At 39.9% G+C, this 17,838-nt stretch overlaps 2 protein-coding genes across 2 annotated transcripts in view; both read right to left on the reverse strand.

Moving 5' to 3' along the window:
• LOC115820137 (ribonuclease inhibitor-like) overlaps positions 1-3,985 on the reverse strand; it is a 33,880-nt gene extending 29,895 nt beyond the window's left edge. Inside the window, exon 1 of the mRNA XM_030783618.1 lies at positions 3,894-3,985. Within this exon, the coding sequence (XP_030639478.1) occupies positions 3,894-3,985 (92 nt within the window). The remainder of the gene's footprint in view (positions 1-3,893) is intronic.
• Positions 3,986-8,484: 4,499 nt separating this feature from the next.
• Positions 8,485-17,838, reverse strand: part of LOC115820156 (uncharacterized) — a gene marked incomplete at its 3' end in the record, with an annotated part of 129,339 nt that continues 119,985 nt past the window's right edge. The window contains 5 exon segments of the mRNA XM_030783642.1: positions 8,485-8,650; positions 9,406-9,579; positions 13,941-14,114; positions 15,158-15,331; positions 15,907-16,080. Coding sequence (XP_030639502.1) covers positions 8,485-8,650; positions 9,406-9,579; positions 13,941-14,114; positions 15,158-15,331; positions 15,907-16,080 — 862 coding nt within the window.

Below are 17,838 nucleotides of genomic sequence, written 5' to 3' on the forward strand. Positions count from 1 at the left end.
ACATGATAAATGCAAATATTTATTCACTTAAGACTGGACTTTTATATCAACCTAAACCCCTCCTACAAGATGTAGTACTAATACTATAAAAATAGCAAATATCTGTATGATTCAATCATGGTGGAAATATTTAATTTTGGTTCAGCTTCACATTACATACAGCAGTTTCTGTAGTTTACAGTTTGAATTCTGCAGCATATCAGAGATGTGCTTCACTCCTGAATCTCCTAGTTTATTCCCTCTCAGATTCAGCTCTGTCAGGTGTGAGGGGTTTGATGTCAGAGCTGAGGCCAGAACAGCACATCCATCTCCTGTTATTCCACAGTCAGAAAGTCTAGAGAGAAGAGAAGAGTCTGTCATTGCTGTGGAAAAGACCCATCACTGAAACAATTAACAGTTGTGCATTACAAGAGAAATGATTGTTCATGTTGGACTTACTGTATCTTAGGAGGGAGTTTAACAGTCACATGATAAATGTCAACTATTTATTCACTTAATTACCACTGGTCTTTTAAATCAAATTTGAGTCCCTCTAAAATGCGTTACTACCTGCACATTACTTACAGCAGTCTCTGTACTTTACAGTTTGAATTCTCCAGTAATGCAGAGATGTGCTTCACTCCTGAGTCTCCTAGTTTATTCCCACTCAGATTCAGCTCTATCAGGTGTGAGGGGTTTGATGTCAGAGCTGAAGTTAGAGCAGCACAGCCTTCTTCTGTTATATTGCTGTCATTAAGCCTGTAGAGAGGGAGAGAGCAAAAAACTAAATCAAGTTTTTGTTTTATTTTATTTTTGGGTTTGTCAAAGAAGTCAGTGAAACCTTGTTTCTATTGCAGTTTCTATCCATCTTAAAAACTCTCAGTATACACACACTGTATACATACACACGCATGTATGCACACGCACAAACTCACACGCACACTGATATACTCCTGGGTGGAGCACTGTCTGTGTTGAATCTGTTACAGATTATGGAGCTGTGAGAAGTGTGATCCTGTTACTGACTCAGTCAGCAGAACTGAGTAAAATGAAAGGGTTTACTTAGTTACTTATCTGTCTTATTGACAACATTACAGAATTAAGACCCAGCACTGAGACCCTTTTCTGCTCTGACTGGCACTGAGACAGTCCCAGTTAAACAGAATGAGAATATATAAAATCAATGGAAAATAACAGACAATAGGAAGTCTTTGGGGAGTTAGATAAATGTGTGGTCACTTAGGCTCATTAAGTCTATAGATTGAGAAAGAGACAGAGTGTGAGAGTGAGAGAGAGAGAGAGAGAGAGAGAGAGAGAGAGAATCAGAAGAGAAGTGAAAGAGAGAGAGAAACATTCTTTATGTACTAAGCTCAGATCTTAACAAATATAAATGCTGTTTTGTATTTTAAAGGCAGAAAAGAGTTCTGGGAAACAAAGCTGTAATATTGGTGATATAATTGTCTACATTATTTTGTTGTATGTTACTGTAAAACTGTGCTTTATAGAATATGTAGCTCTATACTTGGAATTTCTTGTCCCTCCATTACAACTATGAAGGTCTGTTTAGTGCATTTCACTACATCATACACTCATTGTCAGATTACTTACAGCAGTCTCTGGAGTTTACAGTGTGGATTCCCCAGTAGATCAGAGATGTGTTTCACTCCTGACTCTCCTAGTTTATTCCCACTCAGATTCAGTTCTATCAGGTGTGAGGGGTTTGATGTCAGAGCTGAAGTCAGAGCAACACAGCCTTCTTCTGTTATAATGCTGTCATTAAGCCTGTAGTGAGAGAGAGAGTGTTGGGGTGGGGTAGGGTGGATGGCAACCATTACTGATTCCATAAGTAAAATCATGACATGGCAGAAAATGTATCGCTTAAGACTATTCTGAATGTTTAACTCTCCATGGTGAGATAGCTATTGGTAAACCTTCCTCTGCTAAAGAAACTGGGAAGTAAATATTGGTAAATACTGGTGATTATTGAAAATATCAGTGTTTTAATATTTCTTTTCCTTCTGCAGTAAACTGTTGAGGTTAAGTGTAGCACTGCACTAAAATATTACATAGATAAAAAATCTAATCAATATCCATTACTCTACTATTCTAATGTTTGGTGGGTGTTCCTCCTATTAATGTATATATGAAAATCAGTGCCTGCTCTTACAGTACAGTAATGCTTTTCTGGCACTCAGTACACTGGGGGAAAACAAAGAGGAATGTCATCCACTCTCTTTATATCTGGAAGATCTTTTGTTGTCAGGTTTAAATAAAATAAAACAAATAAACAAACAAATAAAACAAATTAAACTACTAACTTCAGTTTCTTCAGTTTGCAGTGTGAATCCTCCAGAAGAGCACAGAACTGCTTCACTCCTGAGTCTCCTGGTTTCTTCTCACTCAGATCCAGCTCTGTCAGCAGTAAGGGGTTTATTCCTAGAATTTCAGTCAGATAAACACTGGCTTTCTCTGCAGCATCACTCTTCAACAACCTACAGAGAGAGGAAGAGTATATTTAGGTTAATTGTGTAAAACTCCCTGCTGGATTTAGTGAGATTACATCACTCCTTGGATTTATGGACCCGCGCATGCGCATTTTGTTTGTAGATACTTCCCGACACGGGTTGCTCATTACATCTGTCGAGCTAGGATAAATCCGATGTTGTGTGATTGCATGGGTGTCATTGAAATGTAAGTGTACATACCATGCGTGATAAAATGCTAGCGCTCTAATTTACTTATGTTCATAGTCGGACTTCTTAGACGATATACCAATATTTATCCGTAAGTCCGATACTACTGCTGTTTACATATTTTCGCAGTTTAGTTACAAACTTCTTGCACGAAGGAGGACGCTTAACTAGTAATAAGAATCTGTAGAAGTGTATTTTCTTTGCACGTATGCTTTTCTATTCGTAGTGGATGTGTTTACTGTCGACCTTACGAAATTAAGCTTAAGTAAGTGTAGTTATGGGCGCCAGTTAGGCTAACTTGCCCAAACATGTCTTCCTCTGTTCTCTTGGCGCCATCATAAGTTTTATGGTTGTGCTTGCATGTTACTTGGTATGTTCCATTTGTGTTCATAGATTGCCACCTAGTGATTGAAACCTGAAACTACTATAACCTAGTGAAGACACCACCAGCTATATTTCAATGCTGCTCCGAACCCCCCCCCCCCCCCCAAGCGTCTGGGAGCTTTCTCAGTTTAGTTTACAAAGAACATGATTAACTGTGCACTGGAATAACAGAAGTTGAAGTGAATAACTCTAACCATGTCAGTCTGGTGTGGAAATCAGCATTCTACCGCTCTATTACGGCTATAATACATCAGATACAACCTATCTCTTTTCTTTTCTAGAGACTGATGTATCATATAGAATTATTTTAACAAATAAAATTCAGCCATTCAAAAGGTGAACAGAATGCTGGAAACACTGAGAGATTTCATGCTTGTTTGTGAAAATTTCTCACCTCAGTGTCTTCAGTTTACACTCAGTATTATTAACTAAATTTAGTAAATCAGTGACCAGCTTCACTCCTGAGTCTCCAGGGTCATTCCCTCTCAGATCCAGCTCTATCAGGTGTGAGTGGTTTGATTTAAGGGCTGAAGCCAGTGCTGCATATCCTTCACCTGTTACACCACAGTCAGAAAGTCTAGAGAAAACAGAGGAGATTTTCATTGATGCTGCAAAAAACATATCCTTTAAAAAATCAACAATTGGAAATGTTCATTTTCTGATACTGGCCTTACTGTGCCTTAGGAGAGAGTTAAAGAGTAACATTTATAACCCACCATGTCTTTCTAATATGAAGTATTAACTGTTCTAAATATATAAGAGATTTTAATGTAAACACTACACCTATACAAAGTCATATTACAAATGTACATCTTCGTTCACCATCATATTACTTACAGCAGTTTCTGGAGTTTACAGTTTGGATTTTTCAGTAGGGTGCAGATGTGTTTCACTCCTGAGTCTCCTAGTTTATTCCCACTCAGATTCATCTCTGTCATGTGTGAGGGGTTTGATGTCAGAGCTGAGGCAAGAGCAACACAGCCTTGTTCTGTCACACTGTTGTTTTCAAGCCTTTACGGGGAGAACAGGAAACTGTGTAAAGCTCTTACTCTGATCTAGGTCACAAACATTAATCAGGAGAGAGAATTTATTCTAGCTTCACTTAGATCTAGCACTGAAAATCCTAAATCTTAGCCATCTTCTATTATTGCCTACTCGATACACTGACTAAAGACAAATGGGGAGGGAAAGAGAGAGAATAATTCAAATTCCATTTTAGGTTTGTTCTTCGTACTGTTTTGATAAAAGTACGGCAACACTACAGCCTTACACAACTGACTTTCTAATCACACAGCAGAACTGGAAAGCATGTACTGTAAAACAGGGCAGAACAATTTGGGGAAAATATCTAATTGTGATTTTTCTGACACATACTGCGATTTTGATTTGATATGTGATATAATTTTTTAAGCCAAGTTTCATTTCAATATTCACTGTGTAAAAGGTTTAAAACGTGATGGAGCATTACCACATGAGATACCATCGAAATATTAACTGCTCTATATTCTAATGCTAAGACGATAACTTAAAGATATGGAATTGCTTCCAACATGTGTTTATTACATTTCTTAATTGACATACAACACAGAACAATCAAATATGTAAGGGATAATGTATAGTCCACCAGTCATTATTGAATAATAAATCCCGGCAGGACGAACAGGAACCCGCTTATTATACGGTTACTTGCCAAAATGATAAAAGAAACTTCACACAACGTTTCACTTTAACGATTTTATTCCTGTTTCGTGGCTTCCGCTGAGAAAAATAGTCCTTCTAGCAAACAGTTGCAAGTGTTGCATAGCAACGTTTTAGGCTACCTATAGACTCATCTACTTGTTACAGATACACTGTTTATTTCCGTTATGATAAGTGAACGGACCGCGGGCGGAATGATATAAAGATGTGAATCAGAAACAATACACGTTGTCAATGGCAGCCGTCATTAATTTTTTTCAGCTGTCATTATGGAGAAATATGGGACCGCTGAACGTTGGGATGGCCGATTCAATTCAGTGGAACTTTCTGCAGCATTCTGAGGAACCATAGGTCAGACATGCTCTATAACGTGTATCCTACATCGCAGCCTTTGCGATTTCCTAATCGCACTGTTTCAAATCACGATTTCCATCTGAAATCCATTAATCGTTCAGCCCTGCTGTGAAAAATATAAGTCTTTGTTTGGGATTTCTTGTCTTTTCTTTTGACTCCAAAGGTCTGGTGTATTTCACTACATCACAGGCTCTTTGACAGTTTACTTACAGCAGTCTCTGGAGTTTAAAGTTAGGTTGTTTCAGTAGAGCAGAGATGTGCTTCACTCCTGAGTCTCCTAGTTTATTCCCACTCAGATTCAGCTCTATCAGGTGTGAGGGGTTTGATGTCAGAGCTGAATTCAGAGCAGCACAGCCGCCTTCTGTTATACTGCTGTCATTAAGCCTGTAGTGAGAGAGAGTGTTGGGGTGGGGTAGGGTGGATGGCAACTGTTACTGATTCCGTAAGTAAAATCATGACATGGCAGAAAAACTATCACTTAAGAATATTCTGAATGTTTAGCTGTCCATGGTGAGATAGCTATTGGTAAACCTTCCTCTGCTAAAGAAACTGGGAAGTAAATGTCGGTAAATATTGGTGATTGTTAAAAAAAGAATATATGAATATGAAAATATGAATGTTTTAAAGAACTACTGTTTCACACTTAATATGTGAATTTAAGCACGTTTTGCATTAGTTTGAATGAATGATACATGTGCTTGCATGCATGTGTATTGTGTTGTTGTTGACAAGTGTGTTGTAGTGGCTTGGAACCCAAAACAAGTTTCCCTATGGGACAGTTAAGTATACCTTAACCTTAATATTTCTTTTCCTTCTGCAGTAAACTGTTTAGATTTAGAGTAGCACTGCAATAAAATATTACATGGATAAAAAATCTCATCAATATCCATTACTCTATTATTCTAATGTTTGGTGGGTGTTCCCCCTATTAACGTATATGAAAACCAGTGCCTGCTCTTACAGTACAGTAATGCTTTTCTGGCACTCAGTACACTGGGGGAAAACAAAGAGGAATGTCATCCACTCTCTTTATATCTGGAAGATCTTTTGTTGTCAGGTTTAAATAAAATAAAACAAACAAACAAATAAAACAAATTAAACTACTAACATAAGTTTCTTCAGTTTGCAGTGTGAATCCTCCAGAAGAGGACAGAACATCTTCACTCCTGAGTCTCCTGGTTTCTTCTCACTCAGATCCAGCTCTGTCAGGAGTAAGGGGTTTTTACCTAGAACTTCAGTCAGATAATGGCAGGCTTTCTCTGCAGCATCACTCTTCAACAACCTACAGAGAGAGGAAGAATATGTTTATGTAAATAATCATTCAATAACTGTCTACTGATACAATCTTCCTAAATATCTGAGAAAGAAATAAGGCAAGATCCAGCTCTGAGTAGGTTAAAGGCTTTCTGCCTAAACATCAAGTCAAAGAATCACAAGCTTTATCTGCAGCATCAGTTTCCAACAACCTGTAGAGAGAGGAGCATGAACTGTTGTTTAAAAAAATATTCACACATATGCACACATATATATGTCATTGCTGCTCCTACCCCCCCTTTAGAGTTTGGGGGTGTTCCCAGTTTAGTTCACAAAGAACATAACTGTACACTGGAATAATAGAAGTTAAAGTGACTAACTCTAACCATGTCATTCTGGTGTGGAAATCAGCGTTCTACAGCTCTAGTACGGCTATAATAAATTAGATACAATCTATCTCTTTTCTTTTCTAGAGACTGATGTATCATATAGAATTATTTTAACAAATAAAATTCAGCCATTCAAAAGGTGAGCAGAATGCTGGAAACACTGAGAGATCTAAGGCTCGTTTGTGAAACTTTCTCACCTCAGTGTCTTCAGTTTACACTCGGTATTATTAAGTAAATTTAGTAAATCAGTGACCAGCTTCACTCCTGAGTCTCCAGGGTCGTTCCCTCTCAGATCCAGCTCTATCAGGTGTGAGGGATTTGATTTAAGAGCTGAAGCCAGAGCTGCATATCCTTCACCTGTTATACCACAGTCAGAAAGTCTAAAGAAAACAGAGGAGTTTTTCATTGATGCTGCAAAAAACATATCCTTTAAAATATTAATTTTCTGACACTGGCCTTACTGTGCCTTAGGAGGGAGTTAAAGAGTAACATTTATAACCCACCATGTCTTTCTAATATCAGGTATTACTGTTATAAAAATATCAGAGATTTTAATGTAAACACTACACCTATACAAAGTCATCTTACAAATGTACATCTTTGTTCACCATCATATTACTTACAGCAGTTTCTGGAGTTTACAGTGTTTACTCCTCAGTAGATCTGAGATGTGCTTCACTCCTGAGTCTCCTGGTTTATTCCCACTCAGATTCATCTCTGTCAGGTGTGAGGGGTTTGATGTCAGAGCTGAGGCAAGAGCGACACAGCCTTGTTCTGTCACACTGTTGTTTTCAAGCCTTTACGGGGAGAACAGGAAACTGTGTAAAGCTCTTACTCTGATCTTGGTCACAAACATTAATCAGGAGAGAGAATTTATTCTAGCTTCACTTAGATCTAGCACTGAAAATCCTAAATCTTAGCCATCTTCTATTATTGCCTACTAGTTACACTGACTACAGACAAATGGGGAGGGAAAGAGAGAGAATAATTCAAATTCCATTTTAGGTTTGTTCTTAATGCTGTTTTGATAAAAGTACGGCAACACTACAGCCTTACACAACTGACTTTCTAATCACACAGCAGGACTGGAAAGCATGTACTGTAAAACAGGGCAGAACAATTTGGGGAAAATATCTAATTGTGATTTTTCTGACACACATTGCGATTTTGATTTGATATGTGATATAATTTTTTAAGCCAAGTTTCATTTCAATATTCACTGTGTAAAAGGTTTAAAACGTGATGGAGCATTACCACATGAGATACCATCGAAATATTAACTGCTCTATATTCTAATGCTAAGACGATAACTTAAAGATATGGAATTGCTTCCAACATGTGTTTATTACATTTTTGATTGGCATACAACACAGAACAATCAAACACTTAAGGGATAATGTATAGTCCACCAGTCATTATTGAATAATAAATCCTGGCAGGATGAACAGGACCCCGCTTATTATATGGTTACTTGACAAAAGAAACTTCACACAACGTTTCATTTTAACGATTTTATTCCCATTTCATGGCTTCCGCTGAGTAAAATAGTCCTTCTAGCAAACAGAACTTTTAAATTGCAAGTGTTGCATAGCAACGTTTTAGGCTACCTGTAGAGTCATCTACTTGTTACAGATACACTGTTTATTTCCGTTACGATAAGTGAACGGACCGCTGGCGGAATGATAAAGATGTGAATCAGAAGCACAAAACCCACTGTTTACTTACAGCAGTCTCTGGAGTTTACAGTGTGGATTCTGTAGTAGCTCAGAGATGCGCTTCACTCCTGAGTCTCCTAGTTTATTCCCACTCAGATTCAGCTCTATCAGGTGTGAGGGGTTTGATGTCAGAGCTGAATTCAGAGCAGCACAGCCTTCTTCTGTTATACTGCTGTCATTAAGCCTGTAGAGAGAGAGAGAGAGAGAGAGCGCAAAAAACTAAATCAAGTTTTTATTTTATTTTATTTTTGGGTTACATGGATAGAAACTGCAGCAGAAACAAGGTTTTTTGGCTTCACTGACTTCTTAGACTTAAAAAACTCTCAGTATACACACACTGTAGACACACACTCTAACTATACCCAAACCCTAAGTACACACACATATGCGCACACACACACACACGCATGTATGCACACGCACAAACTCACACACACACTGATGTACTCCTGGATGGAGCACTGTCTGTTTTGTATCTGTTACAGATTATGGAGCTGTGAGAAGTGAGATCCTGTTAATGACTCAGTCAGCAGAACTGAGTAAAATGAAAGGGTTTACTTAGTTACTTATCTGTCTTATTGACAACATTACAGAATTAAGACTCAACACTGAGACCCTATTCTGCTCTGACTGGCACTGAGACAGTCCCGGTTAAACAGAATGAGAACAGAGAATCAAACAGACAGAGAGAAACATCCTTTATGTACAAAATGCAGACCTTAACAAACATAAATGCTGTTTTGAATTTTTAAAGGCAGAAAAGAGTTCTGGGAAACAAAGCTGTAATATTGGTGATATAATCGTGTATATTCTTCTGTTGTATGTTACTGTAACACTGTGCTTTGTAGAATACTTGCCATTTCTTGTCCCTCCATTACAACTATGAAGGTCTGTTTAGTGCATTTCACTACATCACAGGCTCTTTGACAGTTTACTTACAGCAGTCTCTGGAGTTTAAAGTTAGGTTGTTTCAGTAGAGCAGAGATGTGCTTCACTCCTGAGTCTCCTAGTTTATTCCCACTCAGATTCAGCTCTATCAGGTGTGAGGGGTTTGATGTCAGAGCTGAAGTCAGAGCAGCACAGCCTTCTTCTGTTATACTGCTGTCATTAAGCCTGTAGAGAGAGAGAGTGTTGGGGTGGGGTAGGGTGGATGGCAACTGTTACTGATTCCGTAAGTAAAATCATGACATGGCAGAAAAACTATCACTTAAGAATATTCTGAATGTTTAGCTGTCCATGGTGAGATAGCTATTGGTAAACCTTCCTCTGCTAAAGAAACTGGGAAGTAAATGTCGGTAAATATTGGTGATTGTTGAAAATATTAGTGTTTTAATTTTTTTTCTCCTTCCGCAGTAAACTGTTTAGATTTAGTGTAGCGCTACAATAAAATATTACATGGATAAAAAATCTCATCAATATCCATTACTCTACTACTCTGTTTGGTGGGTGTTCCTCCTATTAATGTATATGAAAACCAGTGCCTACTCTTACAGTACAGTAATGCTTTTCTGGCACTCAGTACACTGGGGGAAAACAAAGAGGAATGTCATCCACTCTCTTTATATCTGGAAGATCTTTTGTTGTCAGGTTTAAATAAAATAAAACAAACAAACAAACAAGTTAAAGAAATTAAACCACTAACTTCAGTTTCTTCAGTTTGCAGTGTGAATCCTCCAGAAGAGGACAGAACTTCTTCACTCCTGAGTCTCCTGGTTTCTTCTCACTCAGATCCAGGTCTGTCAGGAGTAAGGGGTTTATTCCTAGAACTTCAGTCAGATAATCACAGGCTTTCTCTCCAGCATCGCTCTTCAACAACCTACAGAGAGAGGAAGAGTATGTTTATGTTAATAATCATTCAATAACTGTCTGCTACTACAATCTTCCTAAATATTTGAGAAAGAAATAAGGCAAGATCCAGCTCTGAGTAGGTTAAAGGCTTTCTGCCTAAACATCAAGTCAAAGAATCACATGCTTTTTCTGCAGCATCAGTTTCCAACAACCTGTAGAGAGAGGAGCATGAACTGTTGTTTAAAAAAATATTCACACATATGCACACATATATATGTCATTGCTGCTCCTACCCCCCCTTTAGAGTTTGGGGGTGTTCCCAGTTTAGTTCACAAAGAACATAACTGCACACTGGAATAATAGAAGTTAAAATGATGAACTCTAACCATGTCAGTCTGGTGTGGAAATCAGCGTTCTACAGCTCTACTACGGCTATAATAAATTAGATATAACTTATTTCTTTTCTTTTCTAGAGATTGATGTATCATATAGTTCAAGTTCAAGTATGTAGGTTGACACAGGGTCAACAGTACAATGAAATGTATGAGACGAGAGAAACAGGTCAACTCAGCAATAAGAGCACACTATTCATAAGAACAGGAGTAAAAATAAGGGATTTAAATAAAATAAAGATTAAGAGAATAAGGAGTTAATTAAGAAAAATAACAGAAAATAAGAGAGGTATGAGCGATAGAACAATTAAAATACAAAGAGGCGTGTGCAATAAATATAACAAAATATGAAATATAACACTATGTACACGTATGGAGGAAGCTTAAAATTTAAAGTGGAGAGTGTAAACAACGGTATTGCACATAGGGGGAAGTACATCTTTTATGTACCAGTATAGTATCAGTGCAGTGATCATGTAAACGTGAATCAGTGCAGTAATCAGTGTGTAGCAGTGCAGTAAACACTGCAGCAAACAGTGAACAGTGCAGTAGGGAGCAGCCTGTGCAGGTAATCAGTAGCAGTGCAAGTTAAGTTAAGTAACCAGTGAACTTAAGCAGTGGACAGTGTAACAAGCAGGTAGTCCAGTTTGCAATGGGGGGATGTTTAGATGTGTGAGTTGAGAAGCCTGATGGCCTTAAGTGTGTCCTTAAGTGTGGTGATACGTGCAGCCATGCTCCTGTATCGTCTGCCAGACGGTAACAAGGAGAACAGTCTGCGTGCTGGGTGGCTGCGGTCCTTAATGATCCTGTGAGCCTTCTGCAGACACCGCTGGTGGAAGATGTCCTGAATGGCAGGGAGTCTGTTGCCTGTGATGTGCTGTGCCACATCCACCACTCTCTGTAGTGATTTGCGGCTGTGGGCAGAGCAGTTCCCGTACCAGACCGTGATGCAGCCCGTCAGCAAGCTCTCGATGGTGCACCTGTAGAAGTTCGTGAGGATGCGGGCATTCATGCAAAACTTCCTCAGTCTTCTCAAGAAATAGAGCCGCTGGCGAGCCTTCTTGACCATGGTGTCTGTGTGTAGCGACCAGGAGAGGTCCTCAGTGATGTGTACACCGAGGAACTTGAAGCTGCTGGCCCTCTCAACCTCAGCATCACCAGTGTGGATGGGGAGGTGCCCACTCATTTGTTTTACTGATGACAAGAGAGAGGTTGTCATCCTGGCACCAGCTGGTTAGTGCCTTCAGCTCCTCTCTGTAAGCTGTCTCATCGTTGTCTGTGACGGGGCTCAGGATGGTCGTGTCGTCAGTAAACTTAACGATGACATCTGAGCTGTGCTTGGCAGCAGAGTCGTAAGTGAACAGGGAGTACAGCAGGGGGCGATGCTTTGTGCTGGGCAATGTCCTTGTTTTTCCCTTTATAGTCTGTGATGCAGTGCAGTCCACTCCACATGCTCCTGGGGTCAGAGCTGTAGTAGCTGGACTCCACTTTGTCCCTGTAGTTCTTTTTGGCATCCCTGATGGACTTCCGGAGATCATATCTGTATGCTTTGTAGGCGTTAGGGTCCCCTGAGTTGAAAGCAGTGGTCCACACTTTGAGTTTAGCACGAATCTCCCAGTTGACCCAGGGCTTCTGGTTTGGGTAGGTCCGAACGGTGGTTTTTGGGACAACATCGCTGATACACTTGCTTATATAGCCTATGACAGAGTCTGTGTATTCACTGATGTTGCCATCCGCTGCATCCTCAAACGTCTGCCAGTCAGTTGTCTCAAGGCAGTCCTGAAGGACCCCATCAGCTTCCCTGTCCCATTTGTAGATGACCATGGTAACTGTTTTTTCCTGTTTCAGTTTCTGCCTATATGCAGGCAGCAGCAGGATGGAGCAGTGGTCTGCCTTTCCAAAAGCAGGGCAGGGAAGGGGTTTGTAGCAGTCTTTGAATGGGGTGTAGCAGTGATCCAGGGTCTGTTCTCCCCTGGTGGGAAAAGTGATGTGTTGATAGTATTTTGGGAGAACTTTCTTCATATTGGCTCTGTTGAAGTCTCCCAAAACAATGAGGGCAGCCTCTGAGTACGAGTTTTCCAGTCTATTTATGATCCTATACAGCTCGTCCAGTGCTGAAGGTTTATCAGCCTGTGGGGGGATGTAAACAGCTGTGAGGAGGACTGAGCTGAACTCTCTGGGGAGGTAGAAGGGTCTAACTTTGATGGGGAGCAGTGCGTTGTTAAAACACAGACATCCTTGGCCCACAAAGAGTTAACCATAAAGCACACACTCCCTCCTTTCGTCTTGCCTGAGTCTTTCATTCGGTTGTGCCGGTAGACGGAGAAACTCACCAGGGTGACGGCACAGTCGGGCACGTAGGGCTCCAGCCATGTCTCAGTGAATGCCAGAACGCAGCAGTTCCTAATGTCCCTTTCATGTTTAATACATGCGTGCAGTTCGTCTAGCTTGTTGCCCAGCGACTGTACATTAGCTAGCAGAATGCTGGGCAGAGGAGGTTTGTAGTTTCTCTGTCGGTTTCTCTTCAGAACCCCGGCGCACTTCCCTCTCTTTGTTCTCCTCCGACGCCGTGCAAGTAAACAAAAGACCGGTGGTGTTGAAACTTGGCTTAAAATCCGAACTGGCTGACGAACGTAACTCCACAAGTGTTTGTCGGTCATACTGAATGTATGATAGCGCAGAAATAACAAAAAGAACTAGTAGTAAAAAGCAAATCCGCACAGTTTTGCTGATCTAACTTGGAACTCTCGTCAGTGCGGCCATCTTAGTGACAGTGTATCTAAGAATTATTCAAACAAATAAAATTCAACCATTCAAAAGGTGAACAGAATGCTGGAAACACTGAGAGATTTCATGTTCGTTTGTGAAACTTTCTCACCTCAGTGTCTTCAGTTTAAACTCGGTGTTATTACGTAAATTTAGTAAATCAGTGACCAGCTTCACTCCTGAGTCTCCAGGGTCGTTCCCTCTCAGATCCAGCTCTATCAGGTGTGAGGGGTTTGATTTAAGAGCTGAAGCCAGAGCTGCATATCCTTCACCTGTTATACCACAGTCAGAAAGTCTAGAGAAAACAGAGGAGTTTTTCAATGATGCTGCAACTGGAAATGTTCATTTTCTGATACTGGCCTTACTGTGCCTTAGGAGGGAGTTAAAGAGTAACATTTATATCCCACCATGTCCTTCTAATATGAGGTATTAATTGTTATAAAAATATCAGAGATTTTAACGTAAACACTACATCTATACAAAGTCATCTTACAAATGTACATTTTTGTTTACCATCATATTACTTACAGCAGTTTCTGTAGGTTACAGTTTGGATTTTTCAGAAGAGTGCAGATGTGCTTCACTCCTGAGTCTCCTAGTTTATTCCCACTCAGATTCATCTCTGTCATGTGTGAGGGGTTTGATGTCAGAGCTGAGGCAAGAGCGACACAGCCTTGTTCTGTCACACTGTTGTTTTCAAGCCTTTAGGGGGAGAACAGGAAACTGTAAAGCTCTTACTCTGATCTTGGTCACAAACATTAATCAGGAGAGAGAATTTATTCTAGCTTCACTTAGATCTAGCACTGAAAATCCTTAATCTTAGCCTTCTTCTATTATTGCCTACTAGTTACACTGACTACAGACAAATGGAGAGTGGGAGAGAGAGAGACAGAGAGAGAGAGAGAGAGAGAGAGAGAATAATTCAAATTCCATTTTAGGCTTATTTTTAATGTTGTATTGATGAAAGCTTCATTTCAACATTCTCTGTGTAACAGATTTAAAACATGTGATGGAGCATTACCACTTGAGATACCATCAACATATTAACTGCTCTACATTCTAATGCAAAGATGATAAGTTAAAGATATGGAATTGCTTCCAACATGTGTTTATTACATTTTTGATTGGCATACAACACAGAACAATAAAACACGTAAGGGTTAATGTCATTATCGAAAAACCCCACTTATTATATGGTTACTTGCCAAAATGCTAAAAGAACACAACGTTTTATTTTAACGATTTTATTCCCGTTTCGTGGCTTCCGCTGAGAAAAATAGTCCTTCTAGCAAATAGAACTTTTAAGTTGTAACTCGTCAACTTGTTGCAGATATGCTGTTTATATCCGTTGCGATAAGTGAACGGACCGCTGGCGGAATGATATAAAGATGTGAATCAGAAGCACAAAACCTGTTGTCAATGGCAGCCGTCATTCATTTTTTTTCATCTGTCATTATGGAGAAATATCGGACCGCTGAACGTTGGGATGGCCCATTCAACTCAGTGGAACTTTAGGCAGCATTCTGAGGAACCGCAGGTCAGACACGCTCCATAATGTATATGCAAAATCACAGCCTTTGTGATTTCCTAATCGCACTGTTTCAAACCGCGATTTCCATTTGAAATCCATTAATCATTCAGCCCTATTGTAAAATAACTCTTTGTTTTGGATGTCTTTTCGTTTGTCTCCAAAGATCTGTTTGGTGTATTTCACTACATCACAGGTTCTAAGACAGTTTACTTACAGCAGTCTCTGGAGTTTACAGTGTGGATTCTGTAGTAGCTCAGAGATGCGCTTCACTCCTGAGTCTCCTAGTTTATTCCCACTCAGATTCAGCTCTATCAGGTGTGAGGGGTGTGATGTCAGAGCTGAAGTTAGAGCAGCACAGCCTTCTTCTGTTATATTGCTGTAATTAAGCCTATAGATAGATAGACAGGTACATAGAGAGAGAGAGGTAATTATTACTGAGAAGTAAACATTGGTAAATATTATTAATATAATTAATAGAGACAGGCTTGTGACCGAAGGGTTGCCGGATCGATTCCCAGGACCGACATCCAGGGCTGTGTGCCCTTGGAAAAGGCACTTAGCCCCAATGCCGACTGGGTGCCCCTGCTCCTGCGTCTGGTATGTGTGTTCACTACCGGTGTGTTGAATGGGTTAAATTCAGAGGACACATTCACTATTCACAGTGTGTGTGTGTGTGTGTGCGCGGTCACAGAGATTTACATTTATGTTGCTTCCTTGCTCTTACAGTACAGTGATACTTCTCTGTCTTGAATTACATTTGTGTGAAACACCACGGACAGTCTTCTTGACGTGCTAGAATGAAGTGACTTTTTAAATTGACTACAAATACATTTCACATAATATTACAGCTCCCTTCCTCCTTTAGGGTGTGGGGGATGTCCCAGTTCAGTTTATAAATGGGATAAATCAGTCCAGGGCAAATCAAACACATGAGTAGTGAAAAAAATCATTCCAGACACTGACTTAAGTTTCTTCACTTTGCAGTGTGAATCCTCCAGTAGAGCACAGAACTGCTTCACTCCTGAGTCTCCTAGTTTCTTCTCACTCAGATCCAGCTCTTTCAGGAGTAAGGGGTTTTTACCTAGCACTGAAGTCAGATAAGCGCCGGCTTTCTCTGCAGCATCAGTCTTCAATAACCTGTAAAAAGAGGAAGAAAAAATTATTACTGGCCCCATCCTCCTTTAGAATCTGGTGGTTCCCAGTTCAGTTTACAATGTCCAAGATGAATTGGCCACTAGAGTAACAGGAATTCAGTGGGAAAATCAGTTTTGGGACCTTCTTTTGAACCTGCAGATGCTTTTAACAGGGCTATAGACAGAGGTGGGATAAAGTCATTGTTTGGCAAGTAATAAGCAAGTCTAAAATCAAGGATTACCAAGTCCAAAGTAAAGTCCAAGTGCTTCAACTTATGTTTCAAGTCCTAAACAAATCATGTTGTGCACTCTTTGACTAATTTAATGCTCTTGCATTTTTGCCTGAGTGAGTGAATGAGTGAGCGAAGTGTGTGTGGGTGATTGGGTGAATGAGTGTGTGAGGTGAATGAGTTGCTTTTACAGTATGGACTTCAGGGTAAGCAAACCGCTAGCTCAGGATGAAGCATTACATTTACAAAAAAAAAAAAAAAAAAACTGGACAAAGGTGTGTCAGACATTCATGCATGATGAGGCTGTAGTATGATGCCACCGTGGCTGAAAACACGCTCCACAGGAGCACTGGATTAAAGGATAATACGTCTGCAACCAGTTTTTTAAGAAGAGATTGTGCTACCACACTGAGCGTGTCGAGAGCTCATTGTTTTTAGGATCGATAGTCTAGCTAGAGCTAGATAGACCCGTATAAGCTCTTATCTTGCCAGCTTAAGCCATGGCTTTCCATAAATGACTACACAGATAATTATGGTTAATTGACCGGTCTTTGCACTGCGGAGCCCGAAACGTAATATTTATCTTGTGCGCACAAGATAATTTACTATAAATTCATATCCGTCTCTAACGACTTCAGATGTACACAGCAGCCGACAGGTTCTGTTTAAGTGGACACGAACACTTTGGTAAAACTAACAAGTAGCACAAAGCTATCTTCAACCAGCTCACCCACCAAAAACATAGCACATACACTGTTCAAATAAAGCTATGAAGCGGCCAGGTTTCAAACATACTTGAGAAATGAACAAACTCTCAAAAGCTATAAACGCAACTAACCCCTGTGGTCTTCAAAGCATTTCATATGCCTATCACACCTTCACTACGTAGATATTAACCTGTGTGCAGAGGATAAAAAAATATTACGTTTCGGTACTTTAGTGACTCCGTGTTGTACAGCCTTGAGGGTCGAACAAAGTTGGACGTTGTTTCTTCACCATCTGTAATTTTGGTCCCGCATGTTTTACACACTGCCATCCGTTTGCTGTTTACAACAGCGTAGTCTTTGAAACCAAATGCAGTAACCCGAGGTATCATTTACTTGTCTATGCGCCAATGGCTCTTTCACTGGTGCACAATGAACGTCATCGCTGTTCACTACAGGCTCCGCTGAAGTCCCGTGTGGGCAAGAATACCAGGAAATACATGCACACTTTTACCTATGAAATACGTCAAGTCATTACAAGTCAAAGAGGTTAAGTCTGAGTGAAGTCTAGAGTCATTGGTATTAAAATCAAAGTCAAATTACAAGTCATTTTTCGTTTTGTCGAGTCGAGTCTGAAGTCATCATAATTTTCACATGTCACTTGATTTTCACTCGAGTCCAAGTCATGTGACTCGGGTCCACATCTCTGGCTATGGATAGATATGTTCAGATATAACTGATCTCTTTTCGTCTATAATGACAGATTTATCATGCACTATTGTCCTTTTAATAAAAACAAAAACTGAACAGAGCACTGCAAACATTAAG

This window comes from Chanos chanos, chromosome 1 (assembly GCF_902362185.1).
Source record: "Chanos chanos chromosome 1, fChaCha1.1, whole genome shotgun sequence".
In the NCBI taxonomy this organism is placed as follows: Eukaryota; Metazoa; Chordata; class Actinopteri; order Gonorynchiformes; family Chanidae; genus Chanos; species Chanos chanos.